This window comes from Thermobia domestica, chromosome 10, assembly GCF_964235325.1.
Source record: "Thermobia domestica chromosome 10, izTheDome1.hap1.1, whole genome shotgun sequence".
Lineage (NCBI taxonomy): Eukaryota > Metazoa > Arthropoda > Insecta > Zygentoma > Lepismatidae > Thermobia > Thermobia domestica.
This window is the reverse complement of record NC_137463.1, coordinates 102,816,530-102,833,969: the sequence shown is the minus strand read 5'-3', so window position 1 is coordinate 102,833,969 and position 17,440 is coordinate 102,816,530. Positions and strand designations below refer to the sequence as shown.

General features: G+C 36.8%; 1 protein-coding gene across 2 annotated transcripts in view; it reads right to left on the bottom strand.

Moving 5' to 3' along the window:
* Positions 1-15,913, bottom strand: part of LOC145662608 (protein Star-like) — a 206,311-nt gene extending 190,398 nt beyond the window's left edge. For both annotated transcript variants that reach the window (XM_081728330.1, XM_081728329.1), the window contains exon 1: positions 15,752-15,913. In XM_081728330.1, coding sequence (XP_081584456.1) covers positions 15,752-15,863 — 112 coding nt within the window. In that variant the 5' untranslated portion in view covers positions 15,864-15,913. The remainder of the gene's footprint in view (positions 1-15,751) is intronic.
* Between the last annotated feature and the right edge of the window lie 1,527 nt (positions 15,914-17,440).

Sequence of the window (17,440 nt, the reverse complement as noted above, 5' to 3'; positions counted from 1 at the left end):
GATCATTGAGGGAGGAACTTTCAGGTGTGTCTAAGAAATTTTAAAATGAAAAAATCAAATCTTTAAGTTTTACGTCTTACGACTATGCCGGCTAGGCTAAAAGAGACGGTGATGATGGGAAATAAATAAAATGGTGGAATGAAGAAAGTGGGAGAAAACTAGAACCCCGAGGAAACCCACGCACACGGTGTTTGTTCACCACAAAGTTCACTTGGTGCGAGCTGGGATCGAATCAGGGACCCCATTCACTAGAGGTGATCTCTCTACCCCTGAGCCATCGCGGCCGCTCTAAGAAATTTTAGCGTAAGGACAAAATGGTGTAGGAAAATTTGGTGCAAGAAATTTTGGTGTATAAAAATATAGTGCAGGAAAGTTTGGTTTATAGTTCAACCAACCTTTTCTGCAATCCTGTTTGGTGGTTATTTCTTTTCTGTTATTACCTAGTTGTGTAATAGGTTTATTGTTGGAATGTGATTTAGTTTTTGTTTCCTTGTCGACAGCTGATAGGTACAGTTCGGTGCTCTTCTATGGAATGTATTGAATTGGAATCAAACTTTGAATCAGTCATCTCTATAGAAATTTGTGAATTTAATACAGCTGTAGTGCCTTCCAGTTCTAGTACATCGTCCAAATGAGTAAAGAACGCTTATTAATATTTCTAGCCCTCAGTAATGTTCCCTTTACATTTCAAAGACTAATCGGTCTTCTGGCAACGACTTACAAGTTTGATGTACCTGACTAGCTAGATTATAAATACAAATTATTACTTTTAAATGCACATCAATAAATAACAGTGCACCTCACTAAATAAGTTGTAACTCTAAGGTACATTCTCGCTTACGCGGAGTCGACATTTTTGATGATTTCCTTTCATCTTGCTCTATCATAAACATCATCCTTTATTAACTCATATGCTTCTAAATTCAGAGTCACACAATCTATCCACCTTCCTTTTAGTCATCCTCTTCCTCTTTTGCCTTCTACTTTGTTTTTCTTACTCCCTTTCCGACATAATCATAATTTCTTCTAATAACATGACCATACCAGTGTAATCTTTGTCCCTGTATTTTCCTCGACATCTCAGTCATTTTAATGTTGCCTCTTACTCTTTCGTCTCTGATCTTATTCAATCTGGTAACACAACACAATCATCTGAGCATTTTCATTTCGGTCACTCCCATGGGCGTCTCTGGCGGGGGGGACGCGTCCCCCCCAATATTTTGAAGTAACATAATCTAACATTCCGCTAAGATACTAGCAGTTAGATCATTTCCTTTGATGTCCCCCCCAAATTTTACATGCCAGAGACGCCAATGGTCACTCCTAATTTCTTCTCTTGCAGTGCAAAATGTGTTGATTCCCCAAGTTTCTGCTCCGTATAGCATTCCTTGTCTCACTACGGTCTTTTTGCCTTAACTCTTATCAGGCACTTAGCCAAAAGGGGGTCCGGACCCCCACTTCGAGACCAAAAATGAAAAAAATTAAGGAAGGATGAAATAAAATGAAATGAGAAAAAGAAGGATCAGCTTTAAAAGTAAAAAAAAAAAAAAAAAAAAAACTACAGGAAGCTTTTGATTACTCTTTCTTATGAGGAGATTTGTATTACTTGCAATACATAGTGACGAGGTGAGCGAGATATCCTGAAAGAGTCAGAGAATTTGAAATTTCTAGAAAAAGTTACGGAATTCTCAGAATTTCTGCTACTAATCAGGGAGATTTCAAGCTTCCGAAAGCATAGTGCCGTTGTGCAACAGCGTGGACATTTTTTATCATAATTTTTCGTCATCGCATCCGTGCTGTATCAAACATGGAACCGATAGTAGTTGACGGAATAATAATAATAATAATAATAAAAAGGAAAGTTCTGATAGCATTTGATTCAACAGAGAAAGGAACGCAGATATTGTAAAATAGTTTACAAGACATTATTGAGTATGTACTTTTTATAATAGTGAATATGTATTTTTTTAATAGTTGAGGTCATAATGAAAGGAAAATTGTTATATTTGAATAAACAGAGGAAAGACGTAAATAATGTAAAATCTTTTTCAATACTTTTTTAAATATTATTTTACTCGAGATTTCTTCATAGTTTGTTATTAACATACTTACCAACATATCCTCATTTTATTGTCCTAACAAACCTAAATATGTGGATAGTAAAGTAGTTTAGATTGATCAAACTCTTGGGCCTTGAGAATTTCATGTCACCCTCGCCGCCGTTACGAAATCCTGGCTAAACGAACCAATATGCGTTCCAGTAAAATAGTTTAGAGTGATCGAGTTCCTGGTGTGATGACCACAGTATTTCATGTCACGGACCCCCCCCCCCTTCCCTTCACGAAATTCTGACTACGTGCCTGCTCTTATTCTTTTATCACAGAGAATACCTGAGACTTTTTGGTTCGTCCATCCATCCATCCAACCTGAATTCTGTGCTCTAATTCCACATCTAAACTCTCATTCTTATCCACAGTGGAACACATGTATTTAAATGCATTTACTTTCTTTAGATTCTTTCCTTATATCTGCACGTTTCCTCTCTATCTCCTCCGAAATTAATATATTCTGTTTTCTGTATACTAATTTGTAATCCTCTGTTCTCCAAAACTCTTCTCTACTTTTCTAACTTCTCTTCTAACTCAAATCTGTTGGTATTATACAAGACAATATCATCTACAAACAAGCACACACCACGAACATTTCACTACTATTACTTATTTAGACCAGTCTGGTAGAAAGCTCTTTCATTTTCCTGGTCACCATGGAGTTTAAAGCGATTGAAATGACCCCCATAGAAAGAAAGAAAGTAGGTATGTGGCGTAACATGTACACCACAGGAAAGCACATTGATCTCTTTTCAAATGAACTGGCCTCGAATAGTTCACAAACAAAAAGAAAGAGAGAGAGAGAGAGAAAATATGTAATATTCTATGAAGGAACAAAAGTGTTGAGGAAAGTTCTAAATTACGTCACTTTACGTGCAATGAATGTCAGGGTTAATGATTTTAGTTTGATCCCACCTTCAAGAATTCACTTAAAATCTTTTCGTCTTTTCAACTTAGTCATACGGTGACTCAGCTGTCTTCTATTCGCCACTCAAAGGACATTAATCTTCATAATTTCGTTAACCAGGAAAGTTACTCACGACTTACAAGGAGACAATACACTGTATTGTGTATCCCATGTATGTCTAAGGAATGTCGTACGTATTTCTTGGGCGGCTCATCAATGTCGACATTTTATTTGAATTAAAAATTCAGTGTATAATAATAATAATAATAATAATAATAATAATAATAATAATAATAATAATAATAATAATAATAATAATAATAATAATAATAATAATAAAAACTTATTATTATTATTATTATTATTATTATTATTATTATTATTATTATTATTCAGTGCTTCAAATGAGTCGCGATTTCATTTTAGAATCAAGTGATGTTAAGGCAAACATTTCTGTCTGAAAAGTACAATTGAAGGCTTTGGTATATACTTGTGGGTTTTTATTTCTTTGGTTAATTGTTTATTGATTTGGATCAGTGATGACGCCAGTTTTAATTTCATCGGGAAGAGGATGGAAGGAGAGAAAATTTTTGTGGAGGTTCAACTATTTTTGTGTATACCCAAAATAATAACTGTTATAGTACTTCACCTACCTTGAAACACAACATGTCTGAGGGCAGTCAGGGGTAGGGCAGATGGCGGCACCGGGAGGTGGGGTAAAACGCCCGCCACCTTTCCCCTTCTAGCGTCGTCATTGCTTTAGATTGATTGATATTTGTTTTACGTTTTTATGCGCCATTGATAATATGAAGCACGGGCCTATTATTTGATACACATTTTGAAGCTCGGTGCAGACAACAAATACACTGATCATGGTCACCTCGCACAGAACAAGCCGGTCCCACATTATCTCGCAAGTACATGATTCAGTGCATCTTTTCATCTTTGAAATGAAATCTTTGAGTTTAACGTTCCACGATTATGCCTGTTAGGCTAAGAGAGGCGATGATTAAAGCAAGTGATTGATGATGGAAGAATTGATGGAATGAAAAGTGGGAGGAAGCGTGAGTACTCCAAGAAAGCCCACGAGCACGATGTTGTCCACCACAAACTTACTTGGCCAGGAGTGTATCATTTCAATAGCAGGGTCATATGAGATATGGACCTACCAAATAATGCAAGATCGGTATCACATTATCTTCAGATTTCCCCAATTGCTTGTTTCCGCGGCTTGGACTTTCAGTCGTTCTTAGTTCAGTTGCATTCTATTATGTAAATTATTTGTGGGACTGCGTGAATAGGTTTAGTACAGGGATGCAAATAAGCAATAAAATTTTACTCGCCCAAGATAAAAGCTACTAGCCACATCTCACAATAGAAATCATTTACTTATCCTTTGTATGATATTAAATACTCACCCGCACCGACGAACCACTCACCCCGAGCAAGTGGTGAGTGATTATTTGCATCCCTGGTTTAGTGCAATTGAAATCACACGAAATCGTTAGTGTACTAATAGATACTGTCAACCACAGCTAGAAATTTAATCTGATATTTATTCAGGATTTCCTTTAATGTGATTATGCTGATTGAGTCGGGATTTACCTAGCCAATTTCCTGTTCTTCGAAAATCACTCGCTGAAAGACCAAAATGACTACCTTATTAAGAGTAATAACAATAATAAAAATTATTCATGTGTAGTCTAATGGTTAGCGCAAGTGTTTCGGATGCACTAATGCTGAGTTCGATTTTCTGTGCGGCTGATGAATTTTCAATGTTAGCTTACTAACGTGAAGCAATTGACGATATAATTTGGAACAAGAGGATTGGCTAATTGGAATGGAATTTAGCGTCCCTTCCAGCAGCAATGCTATATAAGACGTTGACAGCTTAATCTGCGATTTCCAAATAGTGAAAAAGAAAAATAGAAGAAAACTTAATGCTACCACCAGGAAGTCAGAAAAGAAGCCACAACGAGAAACAACATATACTTGCGTGATCAAAGGAGTTCCCGTCACAAGCAGCATAGAGCCAATCAGAACAGCTCTCATGGAGCAGAATATTAGATTCACCAATCTCATTCGTATTCAAACGAAAACAGGCCCAGCCCCTATGCTGCGACTATTCTCAACCAGTGCAGACGACGTAGACAAGCTAACAACTCGTGGACTAACTGCCCAAAGTAGACGCTATAAGGTAGAAAACTCCAAACTACAGCCAAGACCGTTGCCCTGCTGGAATTGCTACCAGTACGGACATTGCCGCAACCAATGTACAGCACAGCAAGTATGTTTCCGTTGTGGTCAATCTCACTCAGAGGACTGTAGAAAACCTATTAACAAGAACTTCTGCGCTACTTGCAAAGAAGAAAACCACAGAACTGGAAGTAGCAGCTGCCCCAAAAAACCGAAGACACATAAGCAACACAAATTCACTAATATCTCAATAGAAGAGTCAACTATCACAACTGGCCCTTTTCAGGACCAGAACATGCAGGAACCATCACCATCCAGCGAACTTCAACATCACAACCCAACAGAAGAACAAATCAACACAGCAATAGAGTCTGCAACCAACCACATCATCACATGGGTAACTACAGTTTTAACAATAACAACACCACTCAACGAACGAAATAGAATGCTAGACGCCATACAAGTAGCAACAAAGAAAGTTTTCTCCAAAACTATAAATGCACTGACGACAACATCCGGTAAGCTCCACATTACTAGGCCCACCTATGCTGAAAAATTAAAAGAACAAGAAAAACCTACCAGCACTGATGACTCAGAAGACAAGACCACCAGTAGGAATAAGGAAATCCAGCCTCCTCAAAATACACGCAGTAGTAGCAGCAGAAGGAAAAGATAGGGAAAGAAGAAGAAAGCTGCAGCCTGCAACCCGATGACAACTACAGCACAGACATGGATTACGAGACGGATAATTTTGCATGTTAAAAAAATAACAGATATCCCACTAACAAAACACTTCCCCATTACAGACAACACAGATTTGTATAAACACTTAACAGATTTTAAGATAGGTTTACAATTAAAACAGATATGTTATTAATTTATTACTACAGACTTGTTTACATGGATTTTTCCACCCTTCATAAGTGGTTTTGCCATGTAAATACTTATGCATGCAGTATGACGGATTAAGGGTTTTTTTTCCTGGCTTCCAGGTTTTTTATCCCTCTCTCAAAACATAATAAATCTTCTCTCGCGCTTTCCTATCATCTAGTTTACCCTTCTTTCCTTCTATTTACACAACTTTAGGTCCGCGGAAAATGTCTCCGTATAAGATAGAAGCCGCGACATACATCCCCAACCGACAGATGCTATAGATTACTAACTGCTTGTGAGGAGAGGCATGTAGACAGATGGTTGATGCCTTACTCTCTGTCAGGACGCGGGCTATCCTGAGGGGCGTCCTTATTTTTACTTTTTCTGTTTCTGTTTCAATCTGGAATTCCGAACCACCTGAGCTCCCACCATGAATCCAAACCAGATGTCCGGAGCCAGAGGCATTTGAAATAAGAGGCCTCGGAAATGTTCCCCACAAGTCTCCGCTTTCTAAGCCTATCTTTAAATTGTAGGAAGAATTTTCTTCTCGACATAGAATGTCCTGCCGAAATAAAATGATATACATAAATGAATCAACATTGTCTGTTATATCAATGCAGAAATCGGCGGAACTATTTCAAATGAATTTTCGATCATAGTATTTGGCTCGAATTGGAATATCAGTTTGATTAAAATGTGTATCCTAAAGGGCAAAGAGTGTTCAAAATTTATGCCAAAAATAGAGTATCTCACGAGCTCCTTAAGTTACAATATGTAAACCCACTTATTTAAAAGATGGCATGTATCTTACTATTCCGTGAAATTTCACTTCTTAAAAAGGAAGGGAATCGAGTAATTTCTTTAAAATTTTCGATGTTCTATGTCACTTTTTTAAAAAACAAGAAAACAGGCGAACTGTTTGATTTTTTTTCAACATAATCCGTACTTAGTTTCAGCAAAGATTTCGTAAATATGCTTTGATTAAAAAACAACGGATCCTAATGAAAAAGTTACATATCCCTATGGATGCGCACGATACAAGATTTGTGGCTGTCTCGTCTCGAAAATGTGCTGTAAAAGTGGTGTCTCAACTCAAAAAATGTATATTTTTCGATTGGAAGAGCCGTGTCTCGACTCGAATTTTGTCAGGAAAATCCTGTCTCGACTCGTCTCGTGCGCATCCCTACACATCCCAAGGAGGCAAAAGGTTCAAATATGCCGTACAAATATTTTACGAAAACCGTATTCTTCTGGTGCGAAAAACTAGCATTTTATATATAAACCACGACTGGAAACCAACTGACTTTGTATGTTTGATGAAGGAAACGTATTGCATTGTATATGCTTAGTAGATTTCGAAATAAAATTGAATAATTTAAAAGGAACAAAGTACGAAAACCAAATCGTAAGGTTTTTGAAATTACAAGAACTGAACAAAAGATATAAAGGAAAATAAAAATCAATACAAAAGCTGATCCGTTTTCATCTGAACAAATTGAAGTTGTTACTTATGAGATTCCAGTCCACCGATCATGCTCGATGTGTTTGGATCACTGTACGACATCGCAGTTTCCACTGCAGCAGATGTCGTTGCAGCTGTACTAGGAGTATATCCTACTCCTTCTTCCAGATTTACCAGAGGCCATTTACCGTGATAACTCGGCGTGAAGAAAGGTGCCATCTGAGAAGTCCAAAAGAAAAATAATTTATATGATCAGCATCTGAATTCTTAACGGAAATACGCTCGAACGGAATAGGATGGATACCAGAAGGAATTGCCATCCGCTGCTATAAAGCCAGCAATGTTTTGTTCGTGTGACTTGAAGCTTTATCTTCGTGCAATATTCGGAACGTTAAAGATCAAAAAGCAGCTGATATCCATCGGATTGTGTATCATTGAGGGACTGACTGCAATGAGTAAACAGAAGGTGTAAAGAGTTTTAGGAAGGGCGTTCAAATGTACATAACGAGCGTAACGGAAGGCCTAGTGTTTAGACGGTTGATCTGATGGAAAGCGTTACAAGAAAGTGCAATCCAATCGCCAGTTCGCAATAACTAAACACGCCAAAGATTTTCAGAAGTGTATGCGAAAACAATACATCGAATATTGTGACTGACAAGATGGATTATCACAAACTGTGTGCGAGGTGTGTACCATAAATGCTGACAGACGCTCACAAAGGACAAAGAATGACAGTTGCATCTGATTTTTTTTTTTTTTTGTCCGCTTGGAGAGGAAGGGGAGTAGTATCTCTTTTTTCACACAGAGACGGGGATAAAACCTGTATACCATACGCCACTGGGGAGTCGAAGTAGAGTTAATGCAATGGCGGCTGGTTCTCTTAAAATGAAGAATTTCAAACAAACTCATCAGTTCACAAAATCATGACAACCATATTTTGGGACTAAAAGGGTGCGATTTTTGTGGAATTCTTTGAATCAGGACGAATAATTACAGCAGATGTGTATTGCCAAACACGGAATAATCTGCGTCGTGCTATCCAAAATCGGCAGAGAGAAGTGCTATGCTCTGGAATTCTTCTGATCCATGACAACGCTCTCTCCCTCTCTCTCTCACACACACACACGCACACACAGTCTCAACAGAACATATATTAATTGAATTCATTGAGAATATGGGAGTCAAGGGCAGGAAAGAATTGTTCCGACTCTGCAATGAAATATATGAAACAGAAGAGTGACCAAAAGACTTCTGAAGGCGATCCTGATACCGATGGCTAAGAAATCGAACCCACAGAGATATGAGGATTATAGAGCTATCAATTTCATATCTCATGCAGCAAAAATTTTGCCTCGAATTCTGAACAGAAGGATGCATGGAAGAACAAATGAAAAAGTCGAGGAAATACAGTTCGGGTTCAGGAAAGGTAAAGGCACAAGAGATGCAACTACATTATTAAGAGTGATTTGTGAAAGGTTTATAGAAAAAGGGAAAAAGCTGTATGTGGTATTTATCGATCTAGAAAAGAACTTCCATCACGTGAATTAGGAATTCTTTTTGGGAGTTCTAAAGGAGGTTGGGTTGGAATGGAAAGATCGAAGACTCATAAAAGACATATATATGAACCAACAAGTAAGTATTAGAATTAGAGATGCAAAAAAGCCGGCTTTTTTGAATCGATAGTTTTTTTCACATAAAAAGCCGGCTTTTTTGGAAAAAACCGAGAATTTTGGAAATTTTGGCTTTTTTCATTTTCATGATTTTTCTATCCAAATAGCTTTCTTATAGTATATTCTATAGTTAGATAAGATTTCCACGACCTGAGTGCCATATTTAGCTCTGTAATTCACCATCAAGATGGATAGAGCACATATTTTACGAATTAAAGCTAACATGAAGAATGTAGTATTTGAGGGCAATTTTACAGGTTATTTAACTTTATTTTAACTTTTGAGTTATCGACATTTTTTTCCTTCTCTAGTTTGTCATCCGTGTTTCATTTCTAAGAGCTTAGTACTCCAGCTTCTAGCACGAAAGTTAAATTTACGTTTTTCTATATATCCGTCAAAGCATACGTTTTTCAATATGTCCGTCAATCCATATTTCCACATTTCTGTTATACTGTAGTTGTGCAATGATTTAGCAATAATTTTCCAGATACAACCTTGAATACCAATTTATACAAATAATCAATAGCGGATTTAGAAAAGTACTTTGGGAGGGGTTTCTCTGATTGTTTCGTTTTCTAAAAAGTCCTAATTTTATTTGGGAGCAGCTTGAAGTTTATGAGTACAGGCATAACTAATATTTCGTTTCGTTTATATGTTTAGCAATAATCTTCCGGATACAACCTTGAAGATCATTTTATACTGAGAATCAGTCGCGAATTTAAAAAAGTGTTTTGGGAGGGGTTTTCTTACTACTAATGTTTAGTTTTTCTAAACATTCGTAATTTTTATTTGACGGGAGCTTAAAGTTTATGAGTAAAGGCATAACTAATATATATTTCGTTCGTTTTAGACATTCCACAACTTTGGAGAACAGGCTTCAGTCCGAAAGACCGATCCTCTAACCTTCGCAAAACCGTCACTGCTGGTAATTAGTAATAATAACGATTTAAAAACAATAAGAAAGGAAGTCGGCCAACTCCTACACTCCTAGTCGGCCAGTACACGCACTATTTCTACATTCTCAGATGGAATGAAGGAAGGCTTTGTCAGAATGGTCGAATGCTGGGTTGAATCCCGGACTTCCCGATAGAAGCGCAAAAGCCAACCACTCAGTCACGTTTGTTGTGCAGTTGTATTTAGCTTAACTTAAATATATTCCGTAGTCTTTTTTTTTTTTTTTTTTTGTTCCGTAATGATATGTTGAATCCCTCTTGTTAAAAATTCAGAAACCTTGAGGACTGGGTAAACCGTGATGGTGGTCAAGGGCGCCCATGTTGTGGTTTCCAAGGAGGGGCAAGTATAAGCGACGTTTCAAAAATAGTTTCAAATTTTGCTGTAACTAATGTAAAAATCCTATTGGATTTTCAATATTCTGAAGTACATTTTCCTCTAGGGGGGGCAAGCGCCCCCTTAACCCCCCTGATGGGCGCCCTTGATGGTGGTTATAAAAAACTTGACTATAGAATTTCAAGAATATACAGAACCATGTGCAGCCTTTAATTGTATCATACAAATCTAAGTATTTCTCTTATGTTTTATTTTAATTTTATTTTGTTTCAAAAAGAGGGTATGGAATATTTTGAAAATACTACATACAATTTTGCTAGTTATTTGTGTATTTTTTGAAAGAAGTTTTTACTCTTAGGGTTGGCTCGTTTACACCAGCTGTTTTTTTTTTTAAATAACTGGTTTAAACTAAAAAAATTAAAAGAACAAAAATGCGAATCGTGTGAACTTCATGGTGACGTTTCGCATGTCAAACCATCTGCATTAGTCTTATTTCCTTTTCACCTTTTAATCAAGGTGTCCCATGTTCAATTCTCGGTCGAACCACAACCCTTTTTTCATGTGTAAACCAAGTTCTCTTTCGGATGTCACTTTAAGCGAAAGTCTTCTCCTTGATAACCTCGGTATTACGTAAGGATGTTAAGCCTAAACATACAAAACGAAACCAAATTATATATTTCTGCATGCCTGTTGTTTTATAAAGAAGCGAAGGTTGCTTAAATATATTGATTAAAATTGGTAAAATTTATCGATTGCCTACTTAGCTTCCAACATTAGCTTGGATTGGACTTTCAATGATACCTACATACTAAATTTGTAATTTAATACCTCAGTTTTAGAAAAATAAACACTGCTGAACAAGACTGCACTTATTTAATATAAAAACACATTTACACGTGACGTTTCGATCTTCTATCCAAGATCCTCATCAGACGTACACTCACGTCTGATGAGGATCTTGGATAGAAGATCGAAACGTCACGTGTAAATGTGTTTTTATATTAAATAAGTGCAGTCTTGTTCAGCAGTGTGTTTATTTTTCTGATTTTATTCGTAAGACGTTGATTATGATTGTGTGTCACTCAGTTTTAGCGTACTGATTATAATACGTTGACCTTTAAATTTTACATGCAAATTAAATTTTACAGGATTTTCCTGTTATTGTTTTACATTTAAAAGAATGACGGGATTTTCCCGATGGCTAGGGCGGGAGTTTCTCAATTTAAGAAATTTACTGACCGGACTTCTTTAAGCTTATGGGACCTCTTCCAGCATAACCCCGTTGTTGAATAATAACACCAAGGCGAAACAAACTTATTTCTGTGAATATGTAATATAAATACATAAAGCAAAATATCTAAATCAAAAAACCTGGTTTAAACCCCAAAAAACCCTGGTTTAAACTGCCCCCCACCCAAAACGGGTTTTTGGCATTTTCAGAAACAACCAAGGTTCTTGCCAGCTCTGCTTACTTTTGTATATAGGAGGTTAAAATGTGTTTATTATATACATTGGTTAATCCTTTGGAATTCATAATGTAAAAATGTTGAAGTAAAATTGTTTAAAATATCTTTTCGAAATTCATGGTTTACTTTCGAGGTTTTATATTATTATCGGCATCAACCACTAATTAAATGACTTTCTGTGTTATAGAGAAGCGAAACAAAGTCTGCTTTATCGATTTAAAGCAGAATTTTGAAAAAAGACCAAAATTTCCCAAGCAAAAAAGCAAAGCAGAAAAAACCGAGTTTTTTCCAAAAAAGCCGTTTTTCCGAGCCCTTGCATCTCTAATTAGAATAGGGGGGAGGGGGAATGAGATATACGGGACACAGGGCATTTTTTAAGATGCCTTTTTGTATCCGAATGGATACCGAGGCCCAAGACTTGGATACCCAGGCCCAGCAGTTTGGATACCAAGTGCACTTCATACATCTCTTCAAATTACTGGAAGAGTACTTGAACAATAAATGACTTGAATTATCGTAAATTTAAAATTACTTCAATATATTTTGGTTTTGTGACTATATGTATTAGCTGTGTACTATATGTATGTGGATATGTATAAAATTGGAGAGCTTGAAATTGCAGATATTCCTCTTTTCTTCGTTTTCGTACTCATTTGTCTACCTCGAGATGCTAGCACTTCTATTCTACTCTAATACAGAGAATGTTAATAGACCGACTAAAGAGATACAAAAGTTGAAGCCGAACTCTCATATGTAACGGTCCAAATGAACTTCTTAAACTTTTAAACTCTTGCTTAAACTTCTTTGGTGTTCGACTGAACATAGAAGATGTCGGCATTCTCAGCTCCATTCAGACTACTTTGTCCGTATCTTCAGTACAGTCGATGATAAATGCTGCTCGTTCATTAGTAAAAGCAATATTTGGAAAAGAAGAAGTGCAGACTTTTGCCTCAAATGTATGCGACAGCTGGCCAGGAATTGAAGAAGTACCATTACTAGTGGATAGTGCTGATACAGGAGTGAAATATTGTGTGGGACTGAGGAGACTATTTATAATAGATGAGCACTTTAGATGAAGTAGTCATATTGAAGCAACTGTACATAAACTAAATTCGAGGCTATATGCTCTAAGAGTGCTAAAAGACACTAACTTTAAAAGGCTTAATACAAATCTACTATGGGTCCATATACCCTATCATAAAGTATGGCTTCCTATTTTGGGGTAACTCAACTGAAAGCAAATCTTTATTTATTAAACAAGAACAGGCCATCCGTACCATTGCAAACACACATTACCCTACAAGCTGCAAATCATACTTTAAAACATTAAGGATATACCAGTGTGAAACAGATTCAGCTTTAAAGTGTGATAATAACAGCAATAGTATAACCACTAACAAATAGCCAAAACTGCTATAATAAGGTAAGAAACCAAATAATATGGAACAGGTTAAAATTTAAGGGAAAGAGGTGTATGTTATATTTATTGATCTAGAAAAGGCTTTTGACCGCGTGAATTGGGAATTGTTGTTGGGAGTTCTAACAAAGATAGGGTTGGAATGGAAAGATAGAAGACTCATAAGAAACTTATACATGAACCAACAAGTAAGTGTTAGGATAGGGGAAGAACTGACGGAAGAGAGTGCAATTGGAAGGGGAGTTCGACAAGGCCTCTCGCCAACACTATTTAATGTCTATCTAGAAGAAATAGTGAAAAAGAGCCTACATGATGATGATGGCATTTCGGTAGGAGGTAGAATGATTAGATGTATAAGATTTGCAGACGATATGGCGCTTGTTGAGGAATCTGAAAAGAAAATCAATAAAATGTTAGAAAAAATGAGAAAGGGCTTTGGAGAATATGGGATGAAAATAAATGTTAGAAAGACAAAAGCCATGGTGATTGGAACGAAGGGGTCTGTGTCAAATATAAAAGTAGGAGGGATGAAAATAGAACAAGTGAATAGTTTTCGATATCTGGGTAGTATTCTTAGTAATAACATGAAGTGCGAACGTGAAATAAAAGCAAGGATAGGAATGGCGAAAGAAGCCTTTAGGAGGAAGAAAAGTCTGTTTTGTGGGACCTTCAAGAAAGAGTTGAGAAAAAGACTCATAAAATGCTTCGTGTGGAGTGTTGTACTGTATGGGACGGAAACGTGGACATTACGTAAAGGTGACGAAAATCGACTGGAAGCCTTCGAAATGTAGGTGTGGAGAAGAATGGAAAGAATTAGTTGGCTCGAGCGGAAAACGAATGAGAGAGTGTTAGAAATGGTGGGTGAGAAAAGAACACTTTTAGATATTATTAGGAAGAGGAAGAGAAACTGGTTGGGACATTGCCTAAGAAGAGATTGTATCATTAGGGGCGTCCTAGAGGGTATGGTGGCGGGAAAGAGAGGGAGGGGCCAAGGAGACTACAATTAATGGATGATATAAGAACAGAAAGATCATACGCGAAGACGAAGAAGTTAGCGGAGGACCGTGGAGCATGGAAGCTTCTCAGCTGCGGCAAGTGACCTGCCAATAAAGGCAGAATACCTATGATGATGATGGTTAAAATTTGAAGTGTGGAAATAATACTACAAGTTAACCAGTTACAAGTGGAATAACACGCTTTAAAATAGGAGAGAAATCAAACCATGTGAAACAGATTTAGATTTAAAGTGTAAAAATCATAGCACAAGTGGAACTACTAACAAAAAGGTTTACATGCTATGATTTAAACTATTAGATTACATGCTAAAAATTGAAACTATAAAGATAAATTTTTGATTACATTGGTTCTTAAAAAATAATGTATTGGTAGTAATATACATACTTATACACATAAAATGATTTTCGTTAGGGAAATGTTTAGTCAAGTTCACGTATTGTTATTTCCTTATATCCTATGTAGTGTATTTTGTATCCTCTCCGTAGAAACGGTTAGCAGAAGTCTGACAAATACGTCATTTTGTATGTAATTACTTCAAAAATGTACATTATACAAAAATGTATCTTTTTTTAAAAAAAACCTCTTGCGTTTGAATTTTGCTACGTGTGTCAAGGCACGGTCAAGGGCCCTTTTGTGCCTGGATACCCAGTAGCGATTTCTTAAAAAATGCACTGCGGGACAGTGCAATCGGAAGGGAAGTTCGACACGCATGCTGTCTCTTGCCAACAATAAGAGATAGTGATAAAGTGTCTACATAATGAAGGCAGCACTTCGGTAGGAGATAGAATGATTAGAATGTATATGATTTGAACATGATATGGCGCTTTTTGAGGGGCAAAAAATGAGACAATATTTGAGCCGAGAAAATTTACCGCCCCGGCTCATGGATCATATTGGTCCATACGTAAATAGGCCCTGCCAATTCCATATAGATGTAGATGAGTTATCAATTTAATGCTCACAGTTGTGTCTATTTAATTTTATTGTTTTCAAAGAAAAAATGTAAGTACTAATGTAATGCTTATGATATCGTGTCCACTTGATAGTTGAAACCGTAATTAATTATTCTTCTTGATTTAAGAGGATCAGAAAAATCAAAGACCATCAAATTAAATTGTTAAGTGAGAAAAAACTAATATTAAATTTATTTTACTCTATAATGTGTGCAATGACAGCATTTTCCTTCTACGCGCTTTCCTCTTGTTAGTCACTGAACCGCTGCAGACCTTGTAAACAAAATAACAAAAACAAAACGTACACTTCCAATTTCTGGGAGGAAGAAAATTAAAATCTGGGAGACACCATAATTTACTCTTTTATATGATAATGAAAATGAAAGTTTACTCACCAGCGTTGCCATAGTAGGTCATATATTTCTTGGAATGTAAAAGCGTCAATGTTAAAAATGTACCGAATACGGTCACTCCTAGCAGCAGCCCCACACGGGAGCCGCGCCACATAACTCTGACGGTATATCCTCTCGCGCTGGTCCTTCTCGCTCGCTCGCTCCTCGGCCAAAGGCACTGGTGTGCGATGCTCTGAACTGAGCATGCGCTACAGCAATGTAAAGGGATACAAGTACTGCCAACCTCAACACATTTCTTGCTTTTTACTTAGCTCAATTCGAATTAAAAGAAAGAAATATTTCAGAGGCATGAAATGAAGGAATAATAGTATTATTGTATAGGACACCAACTAACTTGCATCTCGAAATAAAAGAACAATTCGCTCATCACCAGTAGGCCCTATTTATTTGTTAACAGGGACGCTGACTGCAGGGGATGCTCCGGTGCTCAGGCACTCCAGAATTTTGTGGGGGTCCTCAGCAAAAAAGAGAGAAAAATAATAGAAAAGAAGCAAACAAAAGAAAAGAAAAACGCAATAATGGATGTTCACAAGCTAGAAGTGAAAAATAAATCGGATCTGGCAATTGTGGCTATAACATTTTCATTAAACGATCAACTGTTTGATTAAACACTCTCTCTATGAGTGAGTTTAGAATTATAAATTCCACAGACTTCAATTCTTAAACTAAAAGCAAGCATTTAATTTCAGTTTGCTTTATTGTATACATTATCGTTATACAACAATGTACTATTGAAGTTTGTTCTATTTAACTAACTTAAATCGCTCTCTTTCCTGTGAAAATCTATATGTCCAAAGGTTAACGTTCGGCGTGGCGTAACTTAAACCAAAATAGGGGTTAGAACCTAGATTTTCTCCTTTTTACGTCGCCATACTCTCATTCAAAAATATTTTCCACCGCACAGTAAAACTCCCATTTCATTCTAAAACACCTAAAACCGCATTTCCAACAAGATCACCTTCCTAGTTTTCCATGGAAGAACCCTCGCTCAGTTTGGGATATTATATAGTCCATACCCCGTTATTTTCGACGCTGAACTAGAGCACACCTTGATTTTCAATACCTGGCCTCCTGTTTGTTAATGATATGTTCAGTATAACCTACTGATACTTTTCAAATAATGCGTGTAGCATGAAAGAAAGTAAGAAGAAAAGAACGAAACAGAAGGGACCTATTGTACTCTTAAAATGGAAAAAATAAAAACTAAGGTAGAGCCATTTTTTTTTGTTTTTGTTTTTGCATTCTTATGCAATATTGAGGTATTGAAGATAAGCAGGAACCAGATCAACTCCTACAGTAGGCCTATAGGCCGCTCCCCACTTCACTCTTCAAGGTTTTTCCGTTCTTAGGATATTTGCTGGAATAACAATCCGCAACAATAAAGATTCTACCCAGCATAATATGTTCATGTTTTCGAGACTGCTATAGTTCAGTTACAGGCTCGTATCCACGGGTAGTCTACGGGGATCGCCTCCCCCTCCAAATTTTTACTGCCTCCCTAAAATTTTTACGGTATGTTTGCAAATGAACTATAATATGGCGATGAACTATATGGTTTGATCGGCCCCCTTAACATATTTGGGGTGGATTTCCTTGAACGCGCCCTGACTTTTGTATCAACCTTAGATTTCCTTCCTTGAGTTAACATTATTGTTATCGTTATTTCAAAAT